Genomic DNA, 22406 nt, shown 5'->3' with positions numbered 1-22406 from the left:
TTAACAAATTTTCAAATATTTCACTTCGAAAGCTATTGGATATCGTAGTACAGGCATTAATAAGTAACCATGAAATCGTTTAGATCTTTTGAAAGCTCCAAACAGGCTAGAAAACACGTTACACATAGAGTTAGTAAAAAAAAATTTCCACGTGAAGGATGAACACTTTGGGGTAGAATTGAGATCGGATCAATATTTTAATATTTCTTTTTTCCTTTCTCTCTCTCTCTCTCTCTCTCTCTCTCTCTATTTTCTTTTTCCCTTCTTAGGAGAAGTAATTAATACGTGATTGCAGATTAAGTCTTGAATTCATACTAAGAAATATACATATTTAAGTAGAGAAAAAGATCATTAAAGCAATAAAATAAAAATTTATCATTCGGTATTTTGTGATTTTGTATGGTATCGATGAGTGTGTTATGATGCTTTGATAGGTAAAAAGGATACACAAATGCAAATCTTTTATTTTATTACAAATGTATATATATTTACAAAATGATATATTAATATACATATATGTATGTTTACAGTGGTTCTTCTTTTTTAAAGTAACCTGTTTTATATAAAATATGTTATCTTATCTAGATTCTAAATCTGTCTAATTAAGAGAATATTGTATTTCTGCAAATTTTTCGACTTTTTGTTATCTTAACAGTATCAAAGAAATATAAATAGAAAATATTAAATAATTAGGTTTTTATCATTTTTCTCGTTAATTGCCAACAACCTTTCTTATAAATAAAATTGCGGCAATTACATTTAATTTACGTACCATGTAATAATCTTATACAAATCTCAATGTCAATTGTTTCTTCTTCTAATTTCATGCGCCACCATCCACTATTGACTTATTAGGTTTGTCGCGCTTAGCATTATGATACAGATACGAATGTACACGTAAACTATTACTGTTTTTATATTTATTACCACAAAGTCTACATGTTAGACTTTCGAGCGGACCATGAATATATCGAACATGTAGTTTCAGATTTTCCTTACGCGTGAAATGACGAAGACACCATGGACATGAATACATTCGAATAACCTTACCTCTTTCCATACGTAATGTTGGGCCCAGTTCGGATACAACGCGTAAAGTTGTTTCCAATGGCAAACTGTTGTTGGAAATACCTTTAACGGTTCGTCGACCTTTACTATGACAACCAGTTTCGTACGTAAATTCACTTTCAAAACCAGTCATGTTACTTAAACCTATTAAATAGATGTTAATAAAGTCCTAACGGTAATTTAATACTAGACAAAAACAAATAAGTGTTTTTAGAAACTAAAGTATAAATAAAATTATAAAAAAAAAGCAAAGTCCGGAAGAACAAAAATGTATATCGTTAAAATAAAAAGATAGAGATTAAAGACTTACCAAATGGATGAGTTTGTGTATTCTGATTGTAGGGAACTAATTGCATATCTGGTACATAGTCTGTAAGATATAATATTTTTCATTTAAACATTTACTATCCTCAGGTATTGAGTCGTATAAAATTGAGATTTGAAACACCCAGTAAATAAGCATGCAAATATATAATTGATTCCATTGTAAAATTAATTTGTGCTACATATACTAAAAAAATTTGTACAACTGTATATCCATCGACGAAAACAGTTGAGTGTGTCAAATCTTTTGCATCAACAGCCAGTAACTGTAGTCTCTTCGCTAATTTTAATCATCTTGTTTTTTCTAGTACTCATTTTCTAAGTACTCATTCATTCAGCAAATGTAATATTTTTCAGCTCCGAATGATGTCTTTATAGTCATCAGCCTACTAATTACATAACTTTTGAAATGATTACACTAATAAAACATGTAAAAATAATACCTTTTGTCTGTAAATTTTCTTCAGGTTTATAAAGTGTCTCGTTAGGCAAACATGTTTTATATCCTGCTTCTGTATCTATGTCAAGTGTATAATCCAGTGGTCCCTGCTTTGCCGATTCTATATGACTTATATCAGCTGTGCAGTCTAATGGTTCCTCTTCTATACTTGTCGAACTGTTATTTTGTATATCTTGTATATTATGAATTGAATTAGATTCTTGTTGACAACACATGTCACTGACACTTGTATTCTCTATGAATTCGTTACTGTGTAATTCATCTTTTGATAATTGGCTTTTGCATTGCTGGTTTTTCTGTATAAATTGTCCTTGTTCCTCGGAAGTAGGAGCATTTGTATCTGAATTAATACAATTAATACTGCTGTTTTCTGTGTTAAATATTTGATCCAAGTTCCCTGCCTTCTTTGTTAAAGTTTCTCCAAGTTTCTATAAGATAAAATTCGTTCTTTTATTTATCTTATTATCCTTTAAATTTCTATGTCTGATCGAACGTACCTCTTCTGTGTCTGTGGTTAAACCTTTTATTTGTAAAGTTTCTGCAACTTTCAAAAAACTAGCAATATCTTCTTGCTTAATGTTAACTTCTCCTTGATACATAAAGTGAAGCATTGCTGACAGATCACGGTAATTGACATCTTTTAAAATCACAATTGGATGTTTACAAGAGTTTCCCTGTATTATTACAAGTACTTTAATACTATAGAATATATAAACATAAACTATATGAAATAAGCTTAAATATACCTTGAACAATTCCCTGAAGTATGTACTACAAACTGACAATATTAACTTATGTGCACGTAGTATTTGACCCTCTGCAGCTAATGTTACGTCTACTAACTGCTCGTCGGTTAATAATGTATATAATCCAGAGGACAAATTTCTTGGGAAACTATTCCAAACTAAGGAAAACTGTTCTCCAGACATTGTTTCTTTATTCTTTCTTTCTAAAACGTTTTAAAAATGTTTGAACAACTGAAAAATAAACATTTATAACAAAAATTATTATTCATAAATACTAGTAACTTATACAATTTTTATTGTACTTTATTCTAAACAATATTATTTGAACAAACTTTATTTAGTATTTATACAAATGAAATTAATAATAAAAATTTACATATTATGTTATATACATGTTAAAACTTTGTTTTCTTTAAAACAATATATTGTCACAAAGGATACACTGATAATAAAGGAACAATAAACATTATAATTTATTTAAAAAGTTAACCTTTATTGAAACGCAATTTGACGATCTGACGAAAATAATCCACCGAAGCTGATGTTCGTTATGTAAACAATACGATTTTAATAATTGCACTATGACATACGCTTAAAAAATTCATTTAACTTCATTGTCACCACTTTTTCAGAGTTTCTCGAGCATTAGAAAGCAATGTTTCATTAATTTTCAAACAATTCATGTCTAATTTTAAATTACAATTTATAGTTTGTAAAATAAATATTTTGACGAATCAAAAAGTGTTCAGGATGATGTAAGATGGAGGAACAAATATCAATAACTTGAGATAAATTATCATGCTTTTTAATTACAAACAAACTTGGATTATACTAATATTGTTTCACATTTAGAAAGTACAGATTATGACAAGATATTTAATATAATACCACACACTGTCAATTTTTATTGCCTTTGTTTAACGCGTAATACTATGAATTACGCTATTGAATGTCGAAACACAGCCATTTTGATGACAATTATTTGTATGAGTAATTTGATGATTACAAGTTTATTATAAGAAAAATTGTCAATTTTCACGCCTAAACTGTGAACTAAGAGTGATAGTTATTAAGAAAAATATAAAAATATCGGTAATTGAAATCATTTATTAATGTTTGTAATATCACATAGAATCTTGATATTCGACAGTCATATAATATTTATTTTAGTATCATAATATGTACATGTATCGTAATTTTCGATGAATATTCACACTTCCGGTGTCTCTTCAGTTTCGCGTAAACGAAAACATTTCCACAAACCATAACGAGCTTCCCAATCTATAAAAAATAATTCTGGCTTGTTCCAAAGTATATGATGTGCTGCGAAATTATATTGAGATTGAATAGGAGGATTTAGATGTGGAGCCCATTGTGCCCTTTCCATCATTACTTTATTCACATATTCGTAAAATACTTTAGCTTTATGAATCCAACATAAAAGAGACATAATTGCTATCACTGTCGCATGTAAATGATAAGATACTTCATCATGTCTATTTCGCTTCAAAGTTACATCTTGCAAATTCATTAAAAGACAGACCAGAGCTGCTGCTGTAAATCCACATGGTACCTCTACAGCAATCAGACATATCGTACAATAAGTTGATTCTAAATTCATACGAGATGCACAATGAATTATGATACTTTTTAGAAGGCTATCATGCAAAATTTCTCTGTGAAGTTTACAGAATAGCTTATCTTCTTTAAAACATGGGCCTATGCTGAGATCAAATTGAGTATCTTCGAAAAATATCTTAGGTGTATTAAAATTCATTTTATTTCCTTTTCTGTCAAGCAAATATTGAATAACTCTGTTACCTAATAAATTAGTTATTTTATTTGTCGATGCTATCATTTCCATTAATAATGGAAATATTTTTGGAGTTAATGTTTTTTCATATAGAGTTACTTCATGTATGTAGGCTGTGTATTCAAGTGTACTACCAAATTCTAGAATAATTTCATCAGTCATTCCTTTCTCAACAACCCATGAACACATATGTTGAACTATGATCAGAAGATGATCGTTATATACATGTTTTACCATATTAATAATGCAGACTTCCAAACCTTTTTTAAGTGTTGCATATGGTAAAAAATCAACAGTTGCATGTGCACTAGTTATAGAAATATAAAAAAGATTTAAAATTCTTTCAATAACTACTATTGTTTCATATGTATCTGGCCAATTATAAACATCTAATAATTCGTATAATATTCTTATAATTTTTCTTGTATCTTCTATATTTATATTTGGAGCTTCGATTCTGTCCCATATAATATGAATCATTGATGATGCATTAATACCATATTCCAGTAAATTACACATAAGTTCAAAACAAAAGGTTTCAAACTCCCAAAGCTTATTTTCATAAATCATGTTAATTACAGTTTCTAGAATTTCCTTAGACTTTTGAGGAATGTATATTTGCAATAGAGTAATGTAACATTCTCTCGTAAGTCGATATTTTCTTCGTCGTTTCCATTCGCACATGTTATACGTTTGAAAATAAGTTTCACTATAATACAAGAGGAGTTTAAGAATACATATAATAATAGCATTTGGTTCATAAGTCAACAACTGCTCTTGTAATGCATTTTTTGTTATTCTAATTATATTGTCAAACATTTTGTCTTGTTCGCGTTGTGAATCCAGAGATGTAGAACACATTTCAAGTATATAATCCATTCTAGTTTTCAATTCTTCGTCACTAATCATTATTGAATAATATTATATTAATATTTGTAAAGGAACATTACAAACAGAATTTTGATTAGAACTAAGTTCTAAATAAATATAACTGAATTTGCAGCTTTTTTTATTCAATTATTTTTCTTTATAAATCTTATACAGATGTCCTCACTCTATATGAAGGATCAAATATACACATGATATTTAAAAAACAATTTCTCACTATGTATTTACATATATGTATATATAATATTCACAGATATGCATTAGATGTTCATTTTACTTTTTACAAAATCATATCTAAATAACAAAACATACATATTTCATTCAATTTCAAATGTTGAAATGTAATTATTCCTATAAGAAATAAATATCTTGCTTTTTTCTCTCATTGCATTTTGTAATACAAGTCTTCTGATTTAAGAAGTAAGCTACAAAATAGCATTATTGCTAAAAGAAATAACATTTTTTTAGAACCAAAGATCACCACCGACATCTTCCTCTGGTTGCGGTAATTGTTGTGGTGTTTTTTGTTTTTGTTTTGCGTTATTTTCTGTATCATCATCGCTTTCAGAGACAGCAAGGTCGTCTTGTATCTTGTTTTCACTTTTCTCATCTCTTGCTGGCAAACCAGCTAACAAGAAGTCTGAAGGATCGTAATTAGGATCAACATCCATACTTTCATCTATAATTTAAGAAACATACGATTTAATTAATGAAATGATAAAATGATAAATAAATTTATAAAGTATTTCATTTCAATTACCAACCTTGCTGAAGCAATTGTTGGTCCGCCATATAAAAACCGACATTACCCAATTGAACCATAGCTTCCGCTGCTTGTTGACTATCATCATCTGCTAATACTACTCCACTTTCTGTACCTTCTCTAACTTCATTTAGCTCAAGTGTTTCCATTTCCGCATTTTCCGACTGTTCATCCGTACCAAATGGAACCTCATCGAATTCATCTTCGCTAGAGAACTGTAAATCTGTAACGAAGTATACAATGACATTTTCATTTAAAGATATACATTTAAAGATAATTTTATAAAATCTTCTCTACCTTCTTCAAGGACATCTTTCTTTTTCGAATTTACGCTTCTACTACCATCACCTTCCATGTCGCCTTCCACATCCACAAAATCAAAATCATCCATATTCGATTTACCAAATGGATTTTCTGGCGAACTTGTTTGACTCTAAAAAAAAACACCATACCTTATAAAATTTCTTATAGGAGAAACTAAACATCTGTTTTTTATGGATAAATATTATACCCCTCTAAATTCAGGCTCTACAATGGTATAATTTTCCTCATCTGGTCCAAGCCATGAAGGATCAATGTCTGCTTGCTCCATTGCTCGCTTTTGTACCAATAATATGTTATTTTCTAATTGTGTTAAATGTTCATCATACTGCAAGACAATTTGATTATGTGAATATAAGATTAAAATATAATAATTAAGATATAATAAATACTCCTAAAAAAAAGCCCTTAAGTACCTCATCTAATGTTTCTTTACAAACTTTTACTAGCAATTCTGCTTTCTGCGTAAATGGAGATTCCTTTCCGTTATACACTGTACAATTTTCCAAAATTTGTTCAATATCCCTAAGAAACTCATGGCGATTATGATACTTATGCGCTGGAAGAAATAGGTGTAATCAAATATTTGTCAAAATATTGATAACATGCAACACTATTTTAAATATAGTTTAACTTACCAGATACCTTTTTGGATATAGTTTCTAGATCCATGGGTCTTTTAATAACATTATAATAATCTTTCACTAATTTCTTATTAACTGGTTTCAAGAATGGCCAAGCTTCTGTCATAGATTTCAATTTATTATTTACAACATTGTCCAAGATAAAAGTAAGAGCAACTTGGTCATTGTCATCTAGTAGAGGATTAATTGCTTTTTCTAATCTCATCAGACGATCTTCTTTTTCTCCAAGTCTTTCTACACAAGTTTCCAGCATACGCTTAGCTGCTACTGTTAATGAACTCTTTGATCCATTATACAGAGTTGAGTTTTCTACAATCTGATTAACGTCAGCCAAAAATTCTTCTCGGCTTTGATATTTCTTTAATCTTAAATTTTCACGTATGGTTTGTAAATCCATAGGTCTTTGTATAATTTTATAATAATCAGGAACAGCCTATTTATGAAATATGTAGATAAATTCTTCAGTTCCAAACAATTATAAAATAAATTTATATAAAAAAGTTTAATAAAAATAGAACATACTTTGGCATTAACAGGAAATAAAAAAGGTTGAACGTCAGGTAGATCTCGCATTTCGTTAAGTATACTTTCTAGCATTGTAGACATAACTACAACAGGATCTGTTCTACGTCTATTAGCCGGTCTTTGTTGTCGTTTAAGATAATCACAATGATCATCTCCGGTAGCTCTCCTTCGTTTCTTAGAGCTTACTGCCTCCTTAGGCACCTTCAAGAGTAACGTACGTCTTTTCATTTCTTCAGCATGCTACAAAAGCAAAATTATAAATTGATATATAATAATCATTTAAAAGAATACTAAGTGTTTTAAAAAACTAAATAAATTACCTTAATTAATTTGGACGATAACTTCACTTTAGTTCCATCTACATTAACAAGATCTTGATCATCTGTATTAAGCTGTTTCTCAATTTCTTCCTCTTGTTCTTCTGTCATCGCAACATTCACGGGCGCTGTAGTTATACTATTCTGATATAAAGGGCAAGCTTTATTCGTACGCATGTGACCTACATTGCCACAAGCACCACATTTCAGTTTGAGATCTGGTTTAAGTTTAGGTTTTTTACGTTTAGTAGGAGATACTTCCGGTTTAGGATGTTTAGAAGCAGAAGAAGTAGATTGGAATGAATTACAGAATGGAAGGATACTGTTTGAGGACGTAGTGGTTGGGGTATTGGTATTACTACGGTCGAATATATTACTCAATGACGCATTGTTTCCTGCCATTGGGCCACCAAGCATACGTTCACGTTCTTGATTTCGTTTAATTCTACGTAGTTGTTCCTGAATTCTTCTTTTCTCTCTCTTCATTTCTTCTTTTTGTGCCTCGTCCAATGTTGCAAATTGTTTAATAAACGTCTCATCTTTAGAATTTCTAATTTTTATATAAGTATCTATTACCGCAGACTTCCTTACTAATTCTACCCTGGTATATTCTTTACCCTCTGGATTTCTAAATGTCCGATAAATTTTAAGAACTCTACCCTGTTGTGAGTTAAAGTTATTTACAGGGCTATCCTCTTCGTCATCCTTCTTTTTCTCTTTAGACTTCTTATCTTGTTCTTGAACTTCACCCATTAACATCTTTCGTAATTCATGTCGTTGTTGTTCCTCTCGTTCAAGTGATAATTGGGTACTAGTTTTTTTGTTGGAAAGCATGTTTTCTATGTTTTTACCCATCTCTTCTATATCAGAACTATCTTCTTCAGAACTCTCGCCTTCATCTGTACTCAAAACCTCATTAGAAGATAAAACACGATTTTGTAAATCAAAAATTCTCTGACATTCTTCTTTGTATCTTTCTTGATGCTCAGCTATAGAGAAACGATTTCCTCGTGAAAATTTAGTCATGCCCTCTTCTCCAGCTTTAGCTTTTTCTGTTGACAACGTTCTAACAACATCGATTACCTCCCATCGAGATAATTTTTTAATTTCTTCCTCAGGCACACCAAATTTTCGAAGTAGCGCTTTTGCGTTATTTAATGATAACCTTCTTAAATCGGCATCAGTTCCAGTCACAGTCCTTTTTGGTTGAGCTTCTTGTTCTTCCTAATTAAAGTTAGAAAACGAATGATTTAAAATATAAAATATGCAAAAAAAGAATTATAACTGAATATTAAATATTTACCTTACTAATCGTAGGTTTATTTGGTACTCGAACATAGGAAAATCCTTCACCACAACCTGTTGGATCAGCTGGTCCTGCTAACTGTAGCAGGCATTTACCTTTCATAGCTTGGATGTATGCTCGTGTCGTATTCCAAGGCGCAACTTTAACTTCATCATCCATTTTTAATTGCATTTCTTCATCATCGTCATCTTGAGGAGTAAATAGGAATTTTTCACCGTAACCAGCATCCTTTAGTCTTTGCTCAGCTGCAATCATACTAAAATAAGCGCAACATTGCTCCGGAGACACCATCGCTCGAATCTCTTCTTCGGTTGGTAATCTAAAGTCGGGTTTTATAACCCACCAATTTGAATCCATGCCTAATATAAAAGAATTTAATTTTTGTCAGACTAACTTATAATACAAAGGTAATTCAAACAGTTTATAGTATAACTTTTATGCAATAATAAATACCTGTTCTTTTAAAATCAGCGCATAGTTTCAAACGTTTCCTGATACTACTCTCACTATGCGAAGGAAATGCTTTTTTAATATCATCCATTTTAATACGTCGGGGCGTATCATTAGATTTCCAAAATAATCTGTATATAAATACTTGTAAAAAATCTCTCACAAAATTATTAGCTCTCTTTGAATTGGGACCTGGAACTTCATATAATGGACATTCTTGACCAGCAACGAATAAAGCATCCATTTCTCTGATATAATATTGTTGTCTAGGTATACAAAAAAATTTATTAGTTATAATACATTCTTCATGCTATAAATAATTTCAATAAGGGAATGTTATTGAAATACCTTGTTCTTATAACTAAGAAATCTGTTTCTGGAATTTTGTGCTCATAAATTGGCGCTCTATACATATTATTTTCCACTGCTTGTATACTTTGACCAGGTGTAAGAATTCCAAGAAATGGGCTAGTATGGGCATAAGCGGTTTCACCATATTTGTATTTCTGTGGTCCTTGATCTTTGCCTGCCTTCCTCTTGTAGTAATTTTTCACCTTGGAACACATTCCTACTTGATTCATCAACGGAGGATGTTCTTCGGAAAATTCAATAAGTACCAATTCACCATCTTTGCCAGTTAAATCTTCAGGAGTTCTCATGAAAAAGACATCGCCTCCGCCAGACGCAATTCTTTCTTGTTCTCTTTGCTAATAAACAAACGTCATTTAATTCTTGTTCCTACTTAACAAACAATGTAATAAAGCATAATACATACTTTGGCCTTCTTTTTGATATGCTTTATTAATGGCAGGACAGAATGTGGACCAGGATGAGCAAGCGGTCCATGGCTAAATCTTCTTAAAGGTGGTCTATGGAAATTTCGAAGCCGAATTTGGCCCATATGAGTTTGAACAAATGGAACACGTAATTCTACTACTGGCGTACTATGTTGTATCAAATTTCCACCTCCAACTTTTAATCGTAATGTTGTTTCTGACGATCGCGGCATATAGTATCTAAATAACACAGAAAATAATGAAATTATTTCTTTTCGTGCGAATTAAAATTATTAAATTATTAACTTACGTATCATTTGAAATATTAAATGGATCTCTGTCAGGTGATTTTGGTGGTGGAGGTGGAGTGTCTTCTTCCAATACGTTAATTACTCCAGCTTTTCCTAGCAATAATTTACTTTTCTTCACATGAGGATGAGGTATTTTTACTTTTGGTTGAGGTCCATTATCTTTATGAACCAGTGCTGGATCTATGTCATCAGGAATACCAAGAACAATATTCTCATCATTTGGATCCAAAGTAAGAATTTTAGGCTTTGGTATCTTCTTCATATTCTCAGGATCCCAGATTACTTCTTCTTCCCAAAGACCATACACCAATTCTTCATTTTCTACAGGAAAAATAGAGTACCAAGTATCATCGTAATTTTCTTCCCGATTTTGTTGTTGATTCCCTTTATTCATGTTCCTATTGATAAAAGTAGAAGTAAAAATGAAAAAGAATTATATATGCAGTAATTTTCTAGTATAGCATAACAAATAGATTACTACTTTGCTTACAATTTAGTTTTCTGAGATTGCATGTGTAACGGAGTTGTAATTTGCGAAGTGGCTAATCGAACGTTTGATGCGACTGGTACAGGTGCTCCTTTGCCTGGTTGACTGAATGCCTGAGCAGTTCTGTTCCCACTGGATGGTACCCATCCAGCTGCATTATTTTTACTATTTAGTTTCTGTAATACCTTTTAAAGTATTTATATTCTTACTTGTTAACTTATATAAATATTTAATTAAGAATATCTTACACTAAGATATTATGTACCTTATGCTTTATATCATCACCATTCCATATGACATCATCTTCCCAGTGTAATTGTGATACCATTAAAAATGCATCATCAGAAAATTCCTCATTAGTGTCTTTGGTATCTTTATTATCTTTATTGCTTTGTTCATCTAACTATTAGAAATATAACAATAGCATTACCCATGATAAATTGATTTGTAGAAATATTAAATTACAACTTCAAAATTATCTTTGATATTCCATATTTTGATATATATACAAATTAAATACCTTGTCAACGATTTTAAATCCATAGTTAAAACCATCCCCAGTTTCTGGAACTTGAAGCATATCATACCAAAGCTGTGCAGGACCAAACCGCCAATCTGCAACTTTTGGCCCCATATCTCCATTTTCTCCAGTTTCACCTGATTTATCAACTTGTTCTTTATCTTCTACTGGCATTAATAACTTTGTTTCATCATCAGAACGACACATATCTGGTGTTGGGTCTGGACCATATTGCATCACCCAGCCCTAATATACATATAACTATTTAATTAACATACAATTGATACACTGTAAAATTGAACCACTATTTGTACATACTTTAAACTTTGCTTTTTTTTCCTCCTGATCAGAGCCAGAGTCAGAATCTCTAATATCATGATGTCGTTTCTTTTTACGTCTCCTTTTAACACCCTTCCATATTTGTGGAAGACTACTAGGTTTACCTGGACCAAATAATCTCGAAAACCTTAACACTTTATTAGCTCGAAAATCAGGAAACAATTCAGTAACATCAACATTGGCATATTTTGATGGTAGCATAGAAGCAAGAGGGGTTTCTAATTTACGCTGACGTGCAGCTTCTGCTTCTTCTGCAGTAAGTGCTTCTTTTTCTTCAGGAATTGGAGGAGGTGGCATTAATTGTGTATCAGATTTATTAACAACCTCTTCATCATCAGCATCATAATCAGCATTTTCCTTTTCAGTTTTTACTTCAAACATGTCCTGTTTACCTATTCATTAAAGTAATATTTATATATGTCTATAAAATATTATTTTTAACTAAAAAAATCTTTTGATAGTTATATTTTTGTTATACTTACCACTCTCTTCTCTTTCATCCTCTGCTAATTCATTTATATCAAAAAAGTCAAGAGCACTAGGTGATTTCTTAACGTAACTGGTATCTTTCTCATCAATCATATCATTTTTTTCTTCAGGCTTATCATTAGATTCATTTTCTTTTTCTTCTGTAATATCGTCATTTTGCATCATTTCACGAATAAACGAACTTAATCCAAGCCTATTCAGTGAAGCTATATGTTGCTTTGCCTCTGGATCAAGAATATCATCTTCCAGTTGACCGTTGTCATCAATATTCCCAAACAAAAAACCAGTCATATTGATTCCAGACGTTATGTCTTTATCATTTTCTTCCTCAGAGTCGGCCATTTTGTTATAATTAAAATTCTAGAAATTAGTATGATGTTAAATTTTCATATAAAGATATCGGTTTTCCGAATATACAGTAGACGTATAGCACTAGCACATATTAATTGCACAGTTCTTAATTGTATATTATACATTTATTTATTTACAGTTCATTATGTATATATACTTATATTTATTTATTATGATTTTACTATTTACAAACTTTTATTAATTACAAAATTAGTGAAACAACGTTTTGTTTACGTAGACCTTTGCATCAACTAACCGCCATGTTCTTTAACATATTAGATAGACTGATTCTCTGACAGACGATTAAATGACTGAAATTATATTTGGTATTTCTTACAACATTTAAAAAATAAGGTCCCTAAGAATAGAATAAAGTTCACAGGATATTCCTATGTCCATGAATGATAAATGGTAACAAAAAGGAATTTCCTTTCCGTAAGTTTCCTCTGGTAAGCACGGTCGTGTACACAAGACTGGAAACACCAATGGAGAGGGTAAACCTCTTAATGTCGGAAGTGGTGCTTTACAAATCGGTCACTATAGAACACTGCGTTCGAAAATCTAGGATTTTGTATTTAGCGTCATCTTTCGGTGAAAGCATTGAAGATAAAGGATATAAACTAAACCGCTTAAACTGAGCTTAATCAGTGATTGAACTAAACTATTTTTCATAATTTTTCTTCGTTTATTTAAAGTAAATGCATATACAATATTTCATCTAGTATAAAAAAATATTGTTTAAATGAATATTAATTATAAACTGTTATTAAATATGTATTATTATTTCCAACAAAAAGTTTTAACAAAATTACAAGATCCAAATCAAATATGTACAGATAGATTTAGTATTTTTATATTTGGCGCACGTAATAAAATATGTTTATTGTAAGCACATTTTTAGTTTTATTAATTCATTAATGTGTGACTATTAACGCTATCTGTAATGTACGTAAATAATATGATGTCCAAAATATTATGCATGATTGAAACATTTCAACGTTATTAAAATTTTTATTAAAAAAGTAAAGTTACAGTATAATTGTAAAGTTTACGTAGGTTTTTAGTAATGAAAAACATATTTATATTATATAACATTTATTAGATATTAGTTAAAAACAAAATAATAATAATAATAATAATAATATAATCATAATAATCATTTATGCAGTACAAAAGTTGGTCTCTATTATCATTATCGTAGTGTCACGTTTTTTTCCTATCACCCCTGCTACTTGGCCCGCCGTGAATCTAGTACGTGACCAGATTCAGAAAAGAGAGAGGAAAAGATGGAAACAGAGACAATCGAGAACCAGGTACGGGCTATCTCTACACGATAGCGTTACATAACGAATCCTAACTTCTCCATTGGAGCGCCTTACTGCGGATAAATTGACCAACTTCGTCCGATCACTAAGAGCCTTACCCCCCACCAAGGGAGCTTCTAGATCTATATATACAACTGTGGTGATAATTATCCTAGGTATTTTCAATGTTAGTATTGGACAAACTACAAAACGATATTGGTAAAAAACTGATAGGTACATTTTTTAATTGTTGATCGCTACTTCACTACATGCTATAAACATTATTATAATAATTACTTTAAATTTATTGAATAATGATATAAAGACATTTTCTTTGATATAAAGATATTTAGAATCTATTTTTATAGAAGTTATTAATTATACTGGTTTATATAAGTTGACAAATTTAAGAATTCTATAAGTTGCCTCGAAAGAAAATGAATATGACTGAAAAATAAACTGTTATAGAAAAGATAAGACACAATTTATTATTTGTTCATATACAAAGTAATATTATTTTCATGGAAAGTAAAAATGTGATGTTAACACTAGGGTTGAATTGTGAAACACAAACGAAATTTTTACGAACTTGTTAAAAATAGTTACATTATTAAATATTAACACAATATTTTTCTAATAATGTTCTTCGCCATTGTCCTATCTGTACATCGTTATAATAAACAGATGCACCTATAAAGATGAAATTTATTAAGAGAATTTGAGATTTTACATTAGTAAATTTTTTTTATGAGAATCATTTACAAAGAATCTTATGTATTGTAAATAACATGTGTTTGTATGATGTAGATGTTTTTCTACATAGTGCAAAATGCTGAAGAGGCAACTAATGTGCCTTCATTTAGAATGTATATCACTAACAGTAACATAGCGGTAAGCCTGTTTTGCAATATTTTCAGCCAAATTAATATATATTGAACTGATGCATTATGAGAAAAATTGAGTTCTTCTAATTTTTATAAATAGAAAGGAAGCAGAATAATTAAAAATCTCAAGTAGTAATACAATGCAAAAAATTATTGTAATCTTAAGTTATTATTTTACGAAATATAAAATGTGTGTAAAAAAGTGACTTTTCAGATAAAACCAACATGTAGACCAAACTATACATATTGGGTTGTGACATAAGTAAGTTCGGTTAAACTCAATATTTTTCTTTATTTGACCGAATTTATTTATGCTACAACCTAATAGATTTTAAGTTTAAAATATACAAAATGTGTAAACAGTTTTCCTCACATTACATTACGAAACGAAGCATTTTGTTGTATCAGAAAAAATGAAATATAATTCACGCCTCTTTTCTGAAATAAGCACTGGAACAGAAATTTTTTATCAAGTCCATTTTTAAACTATCGAAGGACAATCTTAAATCTCAACACAATCCTCCTGTTTGTTGCTGATAAACTTCTATTGTGTCTCCTTCTTCCATCTCGAGGGTTGTTGGTGTATCTAATTCGTTTATGGGTTCTCCATCAAATCTAAACCTTACTGCTGCTATCGCCAAGCCCTATATAAAAATATAATACTCTTACTACTACAAATATAATGATCTCTAATTGTTTAGATTATTTAGATACAGATATAGGTATAATATAGATATTTATCTATACAAAGGTACATTATATACACACCATTTTATAATTCAAGGGTGTAACTTCAAATTATAATAATAAATTAAATACAAACTCTTACCACACGATCACAGTAGGCATTCATTAATTTCCTGAGTGGTGTGTGCTTCTTAATTTTAAACTGAACCACTGCACTATCTTGTCCCAATACTTTTAAATTTATGTGCTCCGATTCTGCTTTAGTTTCCTGTAACAAAGGATGTTCTTGAATCATCACTTACCATTGCATCAATTTTAAGGTTAGGAAATATTACCTTCTTCTCGTCAGACATGTTTACAGTTTTTCACAAATACGTTAGATTGTCACTGATTAATAAAAAAATTTCCACGAAATTTTTTTAACCACCGTGTCAAATATCAGACCACTTAAAATTCTTATAAATAAACGTAAGTACAAATGAATCACTCGCAATAATCCCGCTCCTACCTTTATAGCTGTAATCACAACGTTTCCATACTACGCAAGTAGTATACGTACTATCATAGAAAGTTATTGGCATACACACGTTTTGAAAACCTAGCATACGTGATTAATAAACTTTTTAGGGAATTTCGTTACTCAGTCACGATCTGGTGAAAAACAAAATGAGTATCACACGTAACTTCACACTTATCAAAAAGTGCGCAAAATTTTCAATTTTTAAAGAAATAAATCTAAATAAGGTTGTCTTTAATGTTCACATTTTAAGGTTAAATTTTAGCCGAATATATTTATATTCAACACATTCATATTATTATATCAACTACCTAACAATCACTATCATGATTCACGATGAATCTATCAAGATGAATCATATTTATGTATCCTTTATGAGAATATAAAAGGTACGAAAACGTAATTTCGTTTTATCAATGAAAATCATACAATTAAACTGAAGTATATTCAAGCATCAAATGATTTCTCTTTTATAAATAATTATACAGTTAAGAAATAGGAAGTTATTCTACATAAAATTGTATTATTGATCACTGTATTAGCAAAAGATCAATCTTATAATAAACAAGACCATTCTACCTTAATTTCTTATATATATATATGTAACATATATTCCATATATAACATACATACATATATATAAATAACGCTACTAAAATGCGCTATCACAGTATCAAAATTTGCATAACACGAAGCTTGTATATGCGTGCATAGTATTAAATTTAAAATAATCAAAACATACAAAATATATTCACTACTATTTTATCTCATGATAAAATATTCTAAAGAAAAGTGTATGTCTATATATATATATATATATGAAAAAATACAAAGTTTCATACTGTAAATTATATTCAGAACGTAAGTAAATGTTCCATCTTGTTTGAAAATTTTTTGGTCCTGAAAAGGACCGTTTTTGTTTCTTAAACAGTTTGTGACTGTTTATTTTGAGCTGGTGTACTTAGTGACTGCTTTGGTGCCTTCACTGACTGCGTGTTTTGCTAATTCTCCGGGAAGTAGAAGTCTTACAGCGGTTTGAATTTCACGAGATGTAATTGTTGAACGTTTGTTGTAATGCGCCAATCTTGATGCTTCTGCTGCAATGCGTTCGAAGACATCATTGACGAAACTGTTCATGATGCTCATCGCTTTGCTGGATATACCGGTGTCAGGGTGTACTTGTTTCAACACCTTGTAAATGTAAATAGCGTAGCTTTCCTTCCTCCTCCTCTTTTTCTTCTTGTCAGCTTTGCTAATATTCTTTTGGGCTTTACCAGCTTTCTTCACAGCTTTTCCACTAACTTTCGGCGGCATGATGATGCTTCGAATTATCGTAGATGAGTACAACCGTACGATTTACTCTTTCAGACAATACTGAGCGCAGTGAGAACGCATTCCTTTTATACACTGGAACAGGGGCTACGTTGAACCAATCACAATTCAGCTTGGAACTGCTAACGCTTTTCTACAATCTGATTGGCGCGCTGCTGCTACTGTTACATTCTCCACGATACAATTGATTTTATACGTGTAACATATCTAACATATTTCTAAGGCCTTTTTTACAAACTAAAAGTGTAAAAATTATATAGTTTCCTTTTTTTATATTAAAGAACATAATGGATGCGTGTAACAAAATTGAACTAACAAATATCATGTATTTTATAGTGAAAGTTACGCAAGAGAAAATAATATGTAGCTTTAAAAATTTAACGCAAAAAAAAAATTAATATATGTATGTACACATGTTGATAAACTAAAACAATAGAATATATTAATAAAATATTTTCATATAGTTTGTAACCTCAGTACTTACAAATAAAAATTGTTTTCGAAACTCATGCTTATAAGATAGAAAGAAAGAATAATGCGCTAGGTAAAAGAGTCGGTTGATAGTAAATTAATAATAATTTAGTACATTTATTCTTGGTTTTAGCCAATCTTTTGAATTATTTCTTTTCCTTTCTTTACCATTGGCATTGCATAATTAATTAATATATTACAATAGTATATAATTTACTTAAAGTGCTGATTATAAAGTGAAATTTATACAGTAACTAAAGTAATACTGCTATTACCAATTTTTACTATTTCCTTTTTGGTGTATGAATTGATGAACCTTGTAATAAAGAAAGAAAAATATATATAGACCTTTTTAGGTAATTTATGATCAAATTAGGAGATAGCAGATGGTTATCCTTAAGAATTAAATTGCTCTCTATTGCAAATATATGTATGATTCTTTGCAAAATAATTAATCTACATTAAAGAATATTGAGTAACGATTGTTTCACATAATCAATTTTTTATATTTCGTGTTCCAAATTTTAAACTGCCTTTTCTAAGCAAATGGAAACATGTACGTCTTTTATTCAATACATATGTAAATATATACATATTCAAAATGAAAAATACGGTGAAGAAACAATATAATATGTTATAAAGGCAATTGTAGTTATAATTTATGGAGAGATATTTAAACAAAATATATCTCATTATATACAATACAAAATACATACAATTTTTCTTCTATCAATCAATATTTAAACATTACATATTAATATAAAAAATGCTTTTTGTTAAATTATTACGTTATATAAGATATAATTATTATTATTAAATATAATTGTGTTATGTTAATATATAATATATAATATATATATTAACATATAACATTAAGAATGAAATTTTAAATTTCAAATACATTATCAAGTTGAAAGATCATTCATTTATAAAAATAATATAAAATAACAGCTTATAAAATTATTGTATTTCCGAACCAATGAGAACGCTGCTCGTCAGCGATTGGTCGGCTTCTGTTGCTACGGACCCTATATAAATGATGCTCTTGTACCCCTCTGCGTATTCGTTTACATTCTTCGAGTAACGAACTAAGGGAAGGGAACAATTCTCGATGTTAGTAGAAAGTTTATCGAATACTTTTTGCGTGATGAAAGATGGAAGACCAAAAGATGCAGTTTCGTCACATTATGTTCCACTGCTTTAAAAAAGATAGTACGCCTAAAAACACTGCAAAGGAGATTTGTGACGTTTATGGTGATCGGTCTATAACTGTTCAAACAGTCCGGAATTGGTTTAGGAGGTTTAGAGCCGGAAATTTCAATCTGAAAGATGCAGACCGCAGCGGTCGTCCATCCACCACTGATATTGACCTTATCAAGACCTATCTCGATGAAAACCCAAAGTCTAGTGTTCGTGAAATAGCAGATGCTTTAAATATTCCGCGAACAACGATTCATGGGCATTTAACAAAGCTTGGTTACGTTAATCGCTACGACGTGTGGGTCCCCCATCAACTGACGGAGAGCAATCTCTTGAATCGAATTTCGACATGCGATTTGCTAATTCAACGCAACAAAAGAGAGCCATTTTTAAAAAAGTTAATTACTGGAGATGAAAGTTGGATTCTCTATGACAATACTGCGCGCAAGCGATCTTGGTCGAGTCGAGATAAGTGTCCTCCAACGGGAGCAAGACCTGGACTTCACCCGAAGAAGGTGCTGCTTTCAATTTGGTGGGACTGGAAGGGTATCCTCTACTACGAATTACTTCCGGAAGGACAAACGATCAACAGTGAAAAATATTGTACCCAACTCGAAAAACTTAAGGAAGCCATTATCACAAAACGTCCTGAAGTGATGAATAGACGTGGCGTCGTGTTCCACCACGACAACACGAGGTCACACGTTTCTTTAGCGGTGCGAACGAAACTTCTAGAGTTTGATTGGGATGTTTTACCACATCCTCCATACTCTCCAGACCTTGCACCATCGTACTATTATTTATTCCTCCCCTTAAAGGATTTTCTTCGCGATAGAAAATCCAAATCAGTAAACGAAGTTAAAAACGGCCTCGAAGAATATTTTAAAAGTAAGTCGAGAGAATTTTGGAAAAATGGCATTATGAGGCTACCGGAGAGATGGCAAAAGGTGGTAGAAGAGAAAGGATCATACATTATTTAAGAAAGGTACACAGAAGGAAATATATTTTATACTTACCTCCTATTAAAAACGAAAACAACTTTCCGAACAACCTAATAACTGTTCTGTTCAATCGTTTGTCTTCATTTTAGTATAAATTTAAAATGTCTAGTCGTGGAAAAGGAGGGAAAACACAGGCGAAGGGAAATTCATCTCGTTCGTTCAAAGCGGAACTCGAATTTCCTGTTAGTCGTATCCACTTCTGAGGAAAGGTAATTACGCCGAACGCGTGGAGTCTGGTGCTCTTGTCTACCTGACTCCAGTTATGGAATATTTGGCTGCTGAAGTTCTAGGATTGATTGGAAATGCAGTATGAGACAATAAAAAATCCAAAATCATACCCAGACACGTTCAACTCGCCATCCGTAATGACGAGGAATCGAACAAATTACTATCTGGAATCACCGTCAAAGGGGGGTGTTTTGCCAAACATTCAAACGGCAACAGTATATCCATGAAATGGCCCTTTTAAGGGCCACAAATTATCTTCAAGACAAAGGATCTTCTCGGATTTTGCTTTGTCCTTTTAATCATTCGGATTTACACAATTGCCCCACAATAATCATCGGCAATCCACGTTAATTAAATTTTGTAAATTTCATGGAAAATTTTCAAATTTATTAGAGTCAAAATATTTGGAAAGCTATTATTTTAGGATATCCTATGTATATAAGTACTATAGATTGAACCTCTGGAAAGTTGCCTGGTAAGGCTCATTGCCTGATATAACAATGGATGTCTTTAATTGTCATCGTAAAATTGAACGGACAGGTGTGTTTCATCTGATACACGAAAGGTCCCAAAGGGTGCTGTTACGTCGCGTGAAGAGGTCCGCGCGACGTCTTCTATTGTCTGACCGTAGGGGCCCAAGCGTCGTTAGAAAAACTCTCAATAAACCTAAGGCCCACCATAAACCGAGTCTCATTAGCTTGCAGGAACCTTAAATCCTGCAAGTATTTTGGGTTTATATGTGGTACTTAAACAAGTCATTAGCTTGTAAAAAATGTAGATGAAGTTGACGGTGATTTGGAATTGGAACTTTCTAACTTAAACTTATTATACAAGTTCGAAATTAATCCATGAAATGCAAGAATTCAAACTTTGTTTTGTAAAGAAAAGTCAATATTTATATACTATGTAAAAACATATTGCTTAAATTGTTAATTAATAATAGTAAAACGCGGTAAATTAAAGTATTACGATGCACATATTCCATGAAATATGTTCCTAATTATATTATAACTTTGAAAACAAGATGAAATATATCGAATATGAAGAGTAAGAAAATATATTTCATCTCTTCTTCAGATGATATTTCTCCGGTATAATATTGGTTAAGGAAGTTAGCAAATAAATGTATAGAAGTCTGATGTTGAATAAACCCGAAGTACCGTGATACCAGAACAATACATACTACAAAATACATAATACGTAATAATACATAATATAAATACAATAAAAATGTTGCAACTTGTGTAATAATGCGTACTGATCCCTTAAAGCCGAATGCTCATGAGCGACATCAGAACGACTCGAACGGTTGAAATTTGTTAGATTAGAATCATCCGTACATCAAACTGTTAGAACACTCGCGCAAGATAGTTTATACAGAATAGTTAGGCGCAATATTAGGCACGATTACTGGACAGCTCCCAGTATTCTGTAAATAGTTCTATTAAATAGTCAATCATATACAGCGTCTTTTCCCCTTTGAACGAATTAATTCTTCTTTGGCACACACGTGCAAACGCCAACAAAGCTAGAGCTATTTAGATCGCAAGCAACAATATAACAGTAATGATGAATAAAAAAATAAATAAATATTTTCTATTTTATACTACAAATGCACTACACTATACATTGTACATAATATGTACATTTCAAGCTGTACGCCCGCGCTTGAACCGTATTTACATTATATCTATATTCTATACTTTAACATTAACGATGATTTCATTGAAAAATTATTATTTGAAAAAGAGAATAACAACATATAATAATAATTTTTCGTATTCAAAACTTTTCATCTTATTTTAGAACTAACAGACATTAATAACAAATGTATTTCGTAGAATATTAGTATCGTAATACTTTACTTTAATTCGCCGTATTTTA

At 30.9% G+C, this 22406-nt stretch overlaps 5 protein-coding genes across 8 annotated transcripts; all 5 read right to left on the bottom strand.

Moving 5' to 3' along the window:
• Positions 1-554: 554 nt before the first annotated feature.
• On the bottom strand, positions 555-3541 carry LOC100645633 (protein abrupt). 2 transcript variants are annotated; one of them, XM_020863607.2, is made up of 6 exons: positions 3089-3541; positions 2599-2801; positions 2350-2526; positions 1836-2280; positions 1379-1438; positions 555-1212 (listed from the first exon to the last, which is right to left on the bottom strand). In XM_020863607.2, exons 2-6 carry the CDS (start codon positions 2779-2781, stop codon positions 824-826), a joined length of 1254 nt encoding a protein of 417 aa, XP_020719266.1. In that variant the 5' UTR covers positions 2782-2801; positions 3089-3541; the 3' UTR covers positions 555-823. The 2 variants fall into 2 exon arrangements, with proteins under 2 accessions (XP_020719266.1, XP_003396978.1); XM_003396930.4 differs by having other exon boundaries at positions 2599-2829; positions 3089-3540.
• LOC105665960 lies at positions 3089-5320 on the bottom strand. Its single transcript, XM_012310748.3, has one exon. The coding sequence runs from the start codon at positions 5318-5320 to the stop codon at positions 3809-3811; it is 1512 nt and encodes a 503-aa protein (XP_012166138.1). The 3' UTR covers positions 3089-3808.
• An 83-nt stretch (positions 5321-5403) lies between these two features.
• LOC100645448 (transcription initiation factor TFIID subunit 1) lies at positions 5404-13371 on the bottom strand. 3 transcript variants are annotated; one of them, XM_012310750.3, is made up of 19 exons: positions 13155-13371; positions 12541-12907; positions 12038-12450; positions 11720-11965; positions 11465-11602; positions 11203-11375; positions 10712-11110; positions 10401-10641; positions 9974-10332; positions 9629-9891; positions 9173-9534; positions 7873-9093; positions 7550-7792; positions 7022-7460; positions 6800-6942; positions 6574-6711; positions 6360-6495; positions 6064-6285; positions 5404-5978 (listed from the first exon to the last, which is right to left on the bottom strand). In XM_012310750.3, exons 1-19 carry the CDS (start codon positions 13170-13172, stop codon positions 5764-5766), a joined length of 5736 nt encoding a protein of 1911 aa, XP_012166140.1. In that variant the 5' UTR covers positions 13173-13371; the 3' UTR covers positions 5404-5763. The 3 variants fall into 3 exon arrangements, with proteins under 3 accessions (XP_012166140.1, XP_012166139.1, XP_048263507.1); XM_012310749.3 differs by having other exon boundaries at positions 11203-11384; positions 13155-13370; XM_048407550.1 differs by having other exon boundaries at positions 11203-11384; positions 12541-13199.
• Positions 13372-14667: 1296 nt separating this feature from the next.
• On the bottom strand, positions 14668-16319 carry LOC100645327 (small ubiquitin-related modifier 3). The gene is made up of 3 exons (XM_003396927.4): positions 16109-16319; positions 15916-16041; positions 14668-15730 (listed from the first exon to the last, which is right to left on the bottom strand). The coding sequence occupies exons 1-3, from the start codon at positions 16124-16126 to the stop codon at positions 15596-15598; spliced, it is 279 nt and encodes a 92-aa protein (XP_003396975.1). The 5' UTR covers positions 16127-16319; the 3' UTR covers positions 14668-15595.
• LOC100645198 (histone H2B) lies at positions 16116-17679 on the bottom strand. Its single transcript, XM_003396926.4, has one exon. The coding sequence runs from the start codon at positions 17602-17604 to the stop codon at positions 17233-17235; it is 372 nt and encodes a 123-aa protein (XP_003396974.1). The 5' UTR covers positions 17605-17679; the 3' UTR covers positions 16116-17232.
• Positions 17680-22406: the final 4727 nt, after the last annotated feature.

The sequence above is a fragment of the Bombus terrestris genome, chromosome 7, assembly GCF_910591885.1.
Source record: "Bombus terrestris chromosome 7, iyBomTerr1.2, whole genome shotgun sequence".
Lineage (NCBI taxonomy): Eukaryota > Metazoa > Arthropoda > Insecta > Hymenoptera > Apidae > Bombus > Bombus terrestris.
This window is presented reverse-complemented; position numbering and strand designations above follow the sequence as displayed.

Coding starts and splice junctions, on each gene's coding strand:
- LOC100645633 (XM_020863607.2), bottom strand. CDS start 2,781: ATGTCTGGAGAACAGTTTTCCTTAGTTTGGAATAGTTTCCCAAGAAAT. Junction 2,527..2,598: donor ACTTCAGGGAATTGTTCAAG/GTATATTTAAGC, acceptor GTAATAATACAG/GGAAACTCTTGTAAACATCC. Junction 2,281..2,349: donor TAACCACAGACACAGAAGAG/GTACGTTCGATC, acceptor TTTATCTTATAG/AAACTTGGAGAAACTTTAAC.
- LOC105665960 (XM_012310748.3), bottom strand. CDS start 5,320: ATGATTAGTGACGAAGAATTGAAAACTAGAATGGATTATATACTTGAA.
- LOC100645448 (XM_012310749.3), bottom strand. Junction 12,451..12,540: donor GGATGAAAGAGAAGAGAGTG/GTAAGTATAACA, acceptor TTTAATGAATAG/GTAAACAGGACATGTTTGAA. Junction 9,094..9,172: donor ATAAACCTACGATTAGTAAG/GTAAATATTTAA, acceptor AACTTTAATTAG/GAAGAACAAGAAGCTCAACC.
- LOC100645327 (XM_003396927.4), bottom strand. Junction 15,731..15,915: donor ATGCCTACTGTGATCGTGTG/GTAAGAGTTTGT, acceptor ATTTTTATATAG/GGCTTGGCGATAGCAGCAGT.
- LOC100645198 (XM_003396926.4), bottom strand. CDS start 17,604: ATGCCGCCGAAAGTTAGTGGAAAAGCTGTGAAGAAAGCTGGTAAAGCC.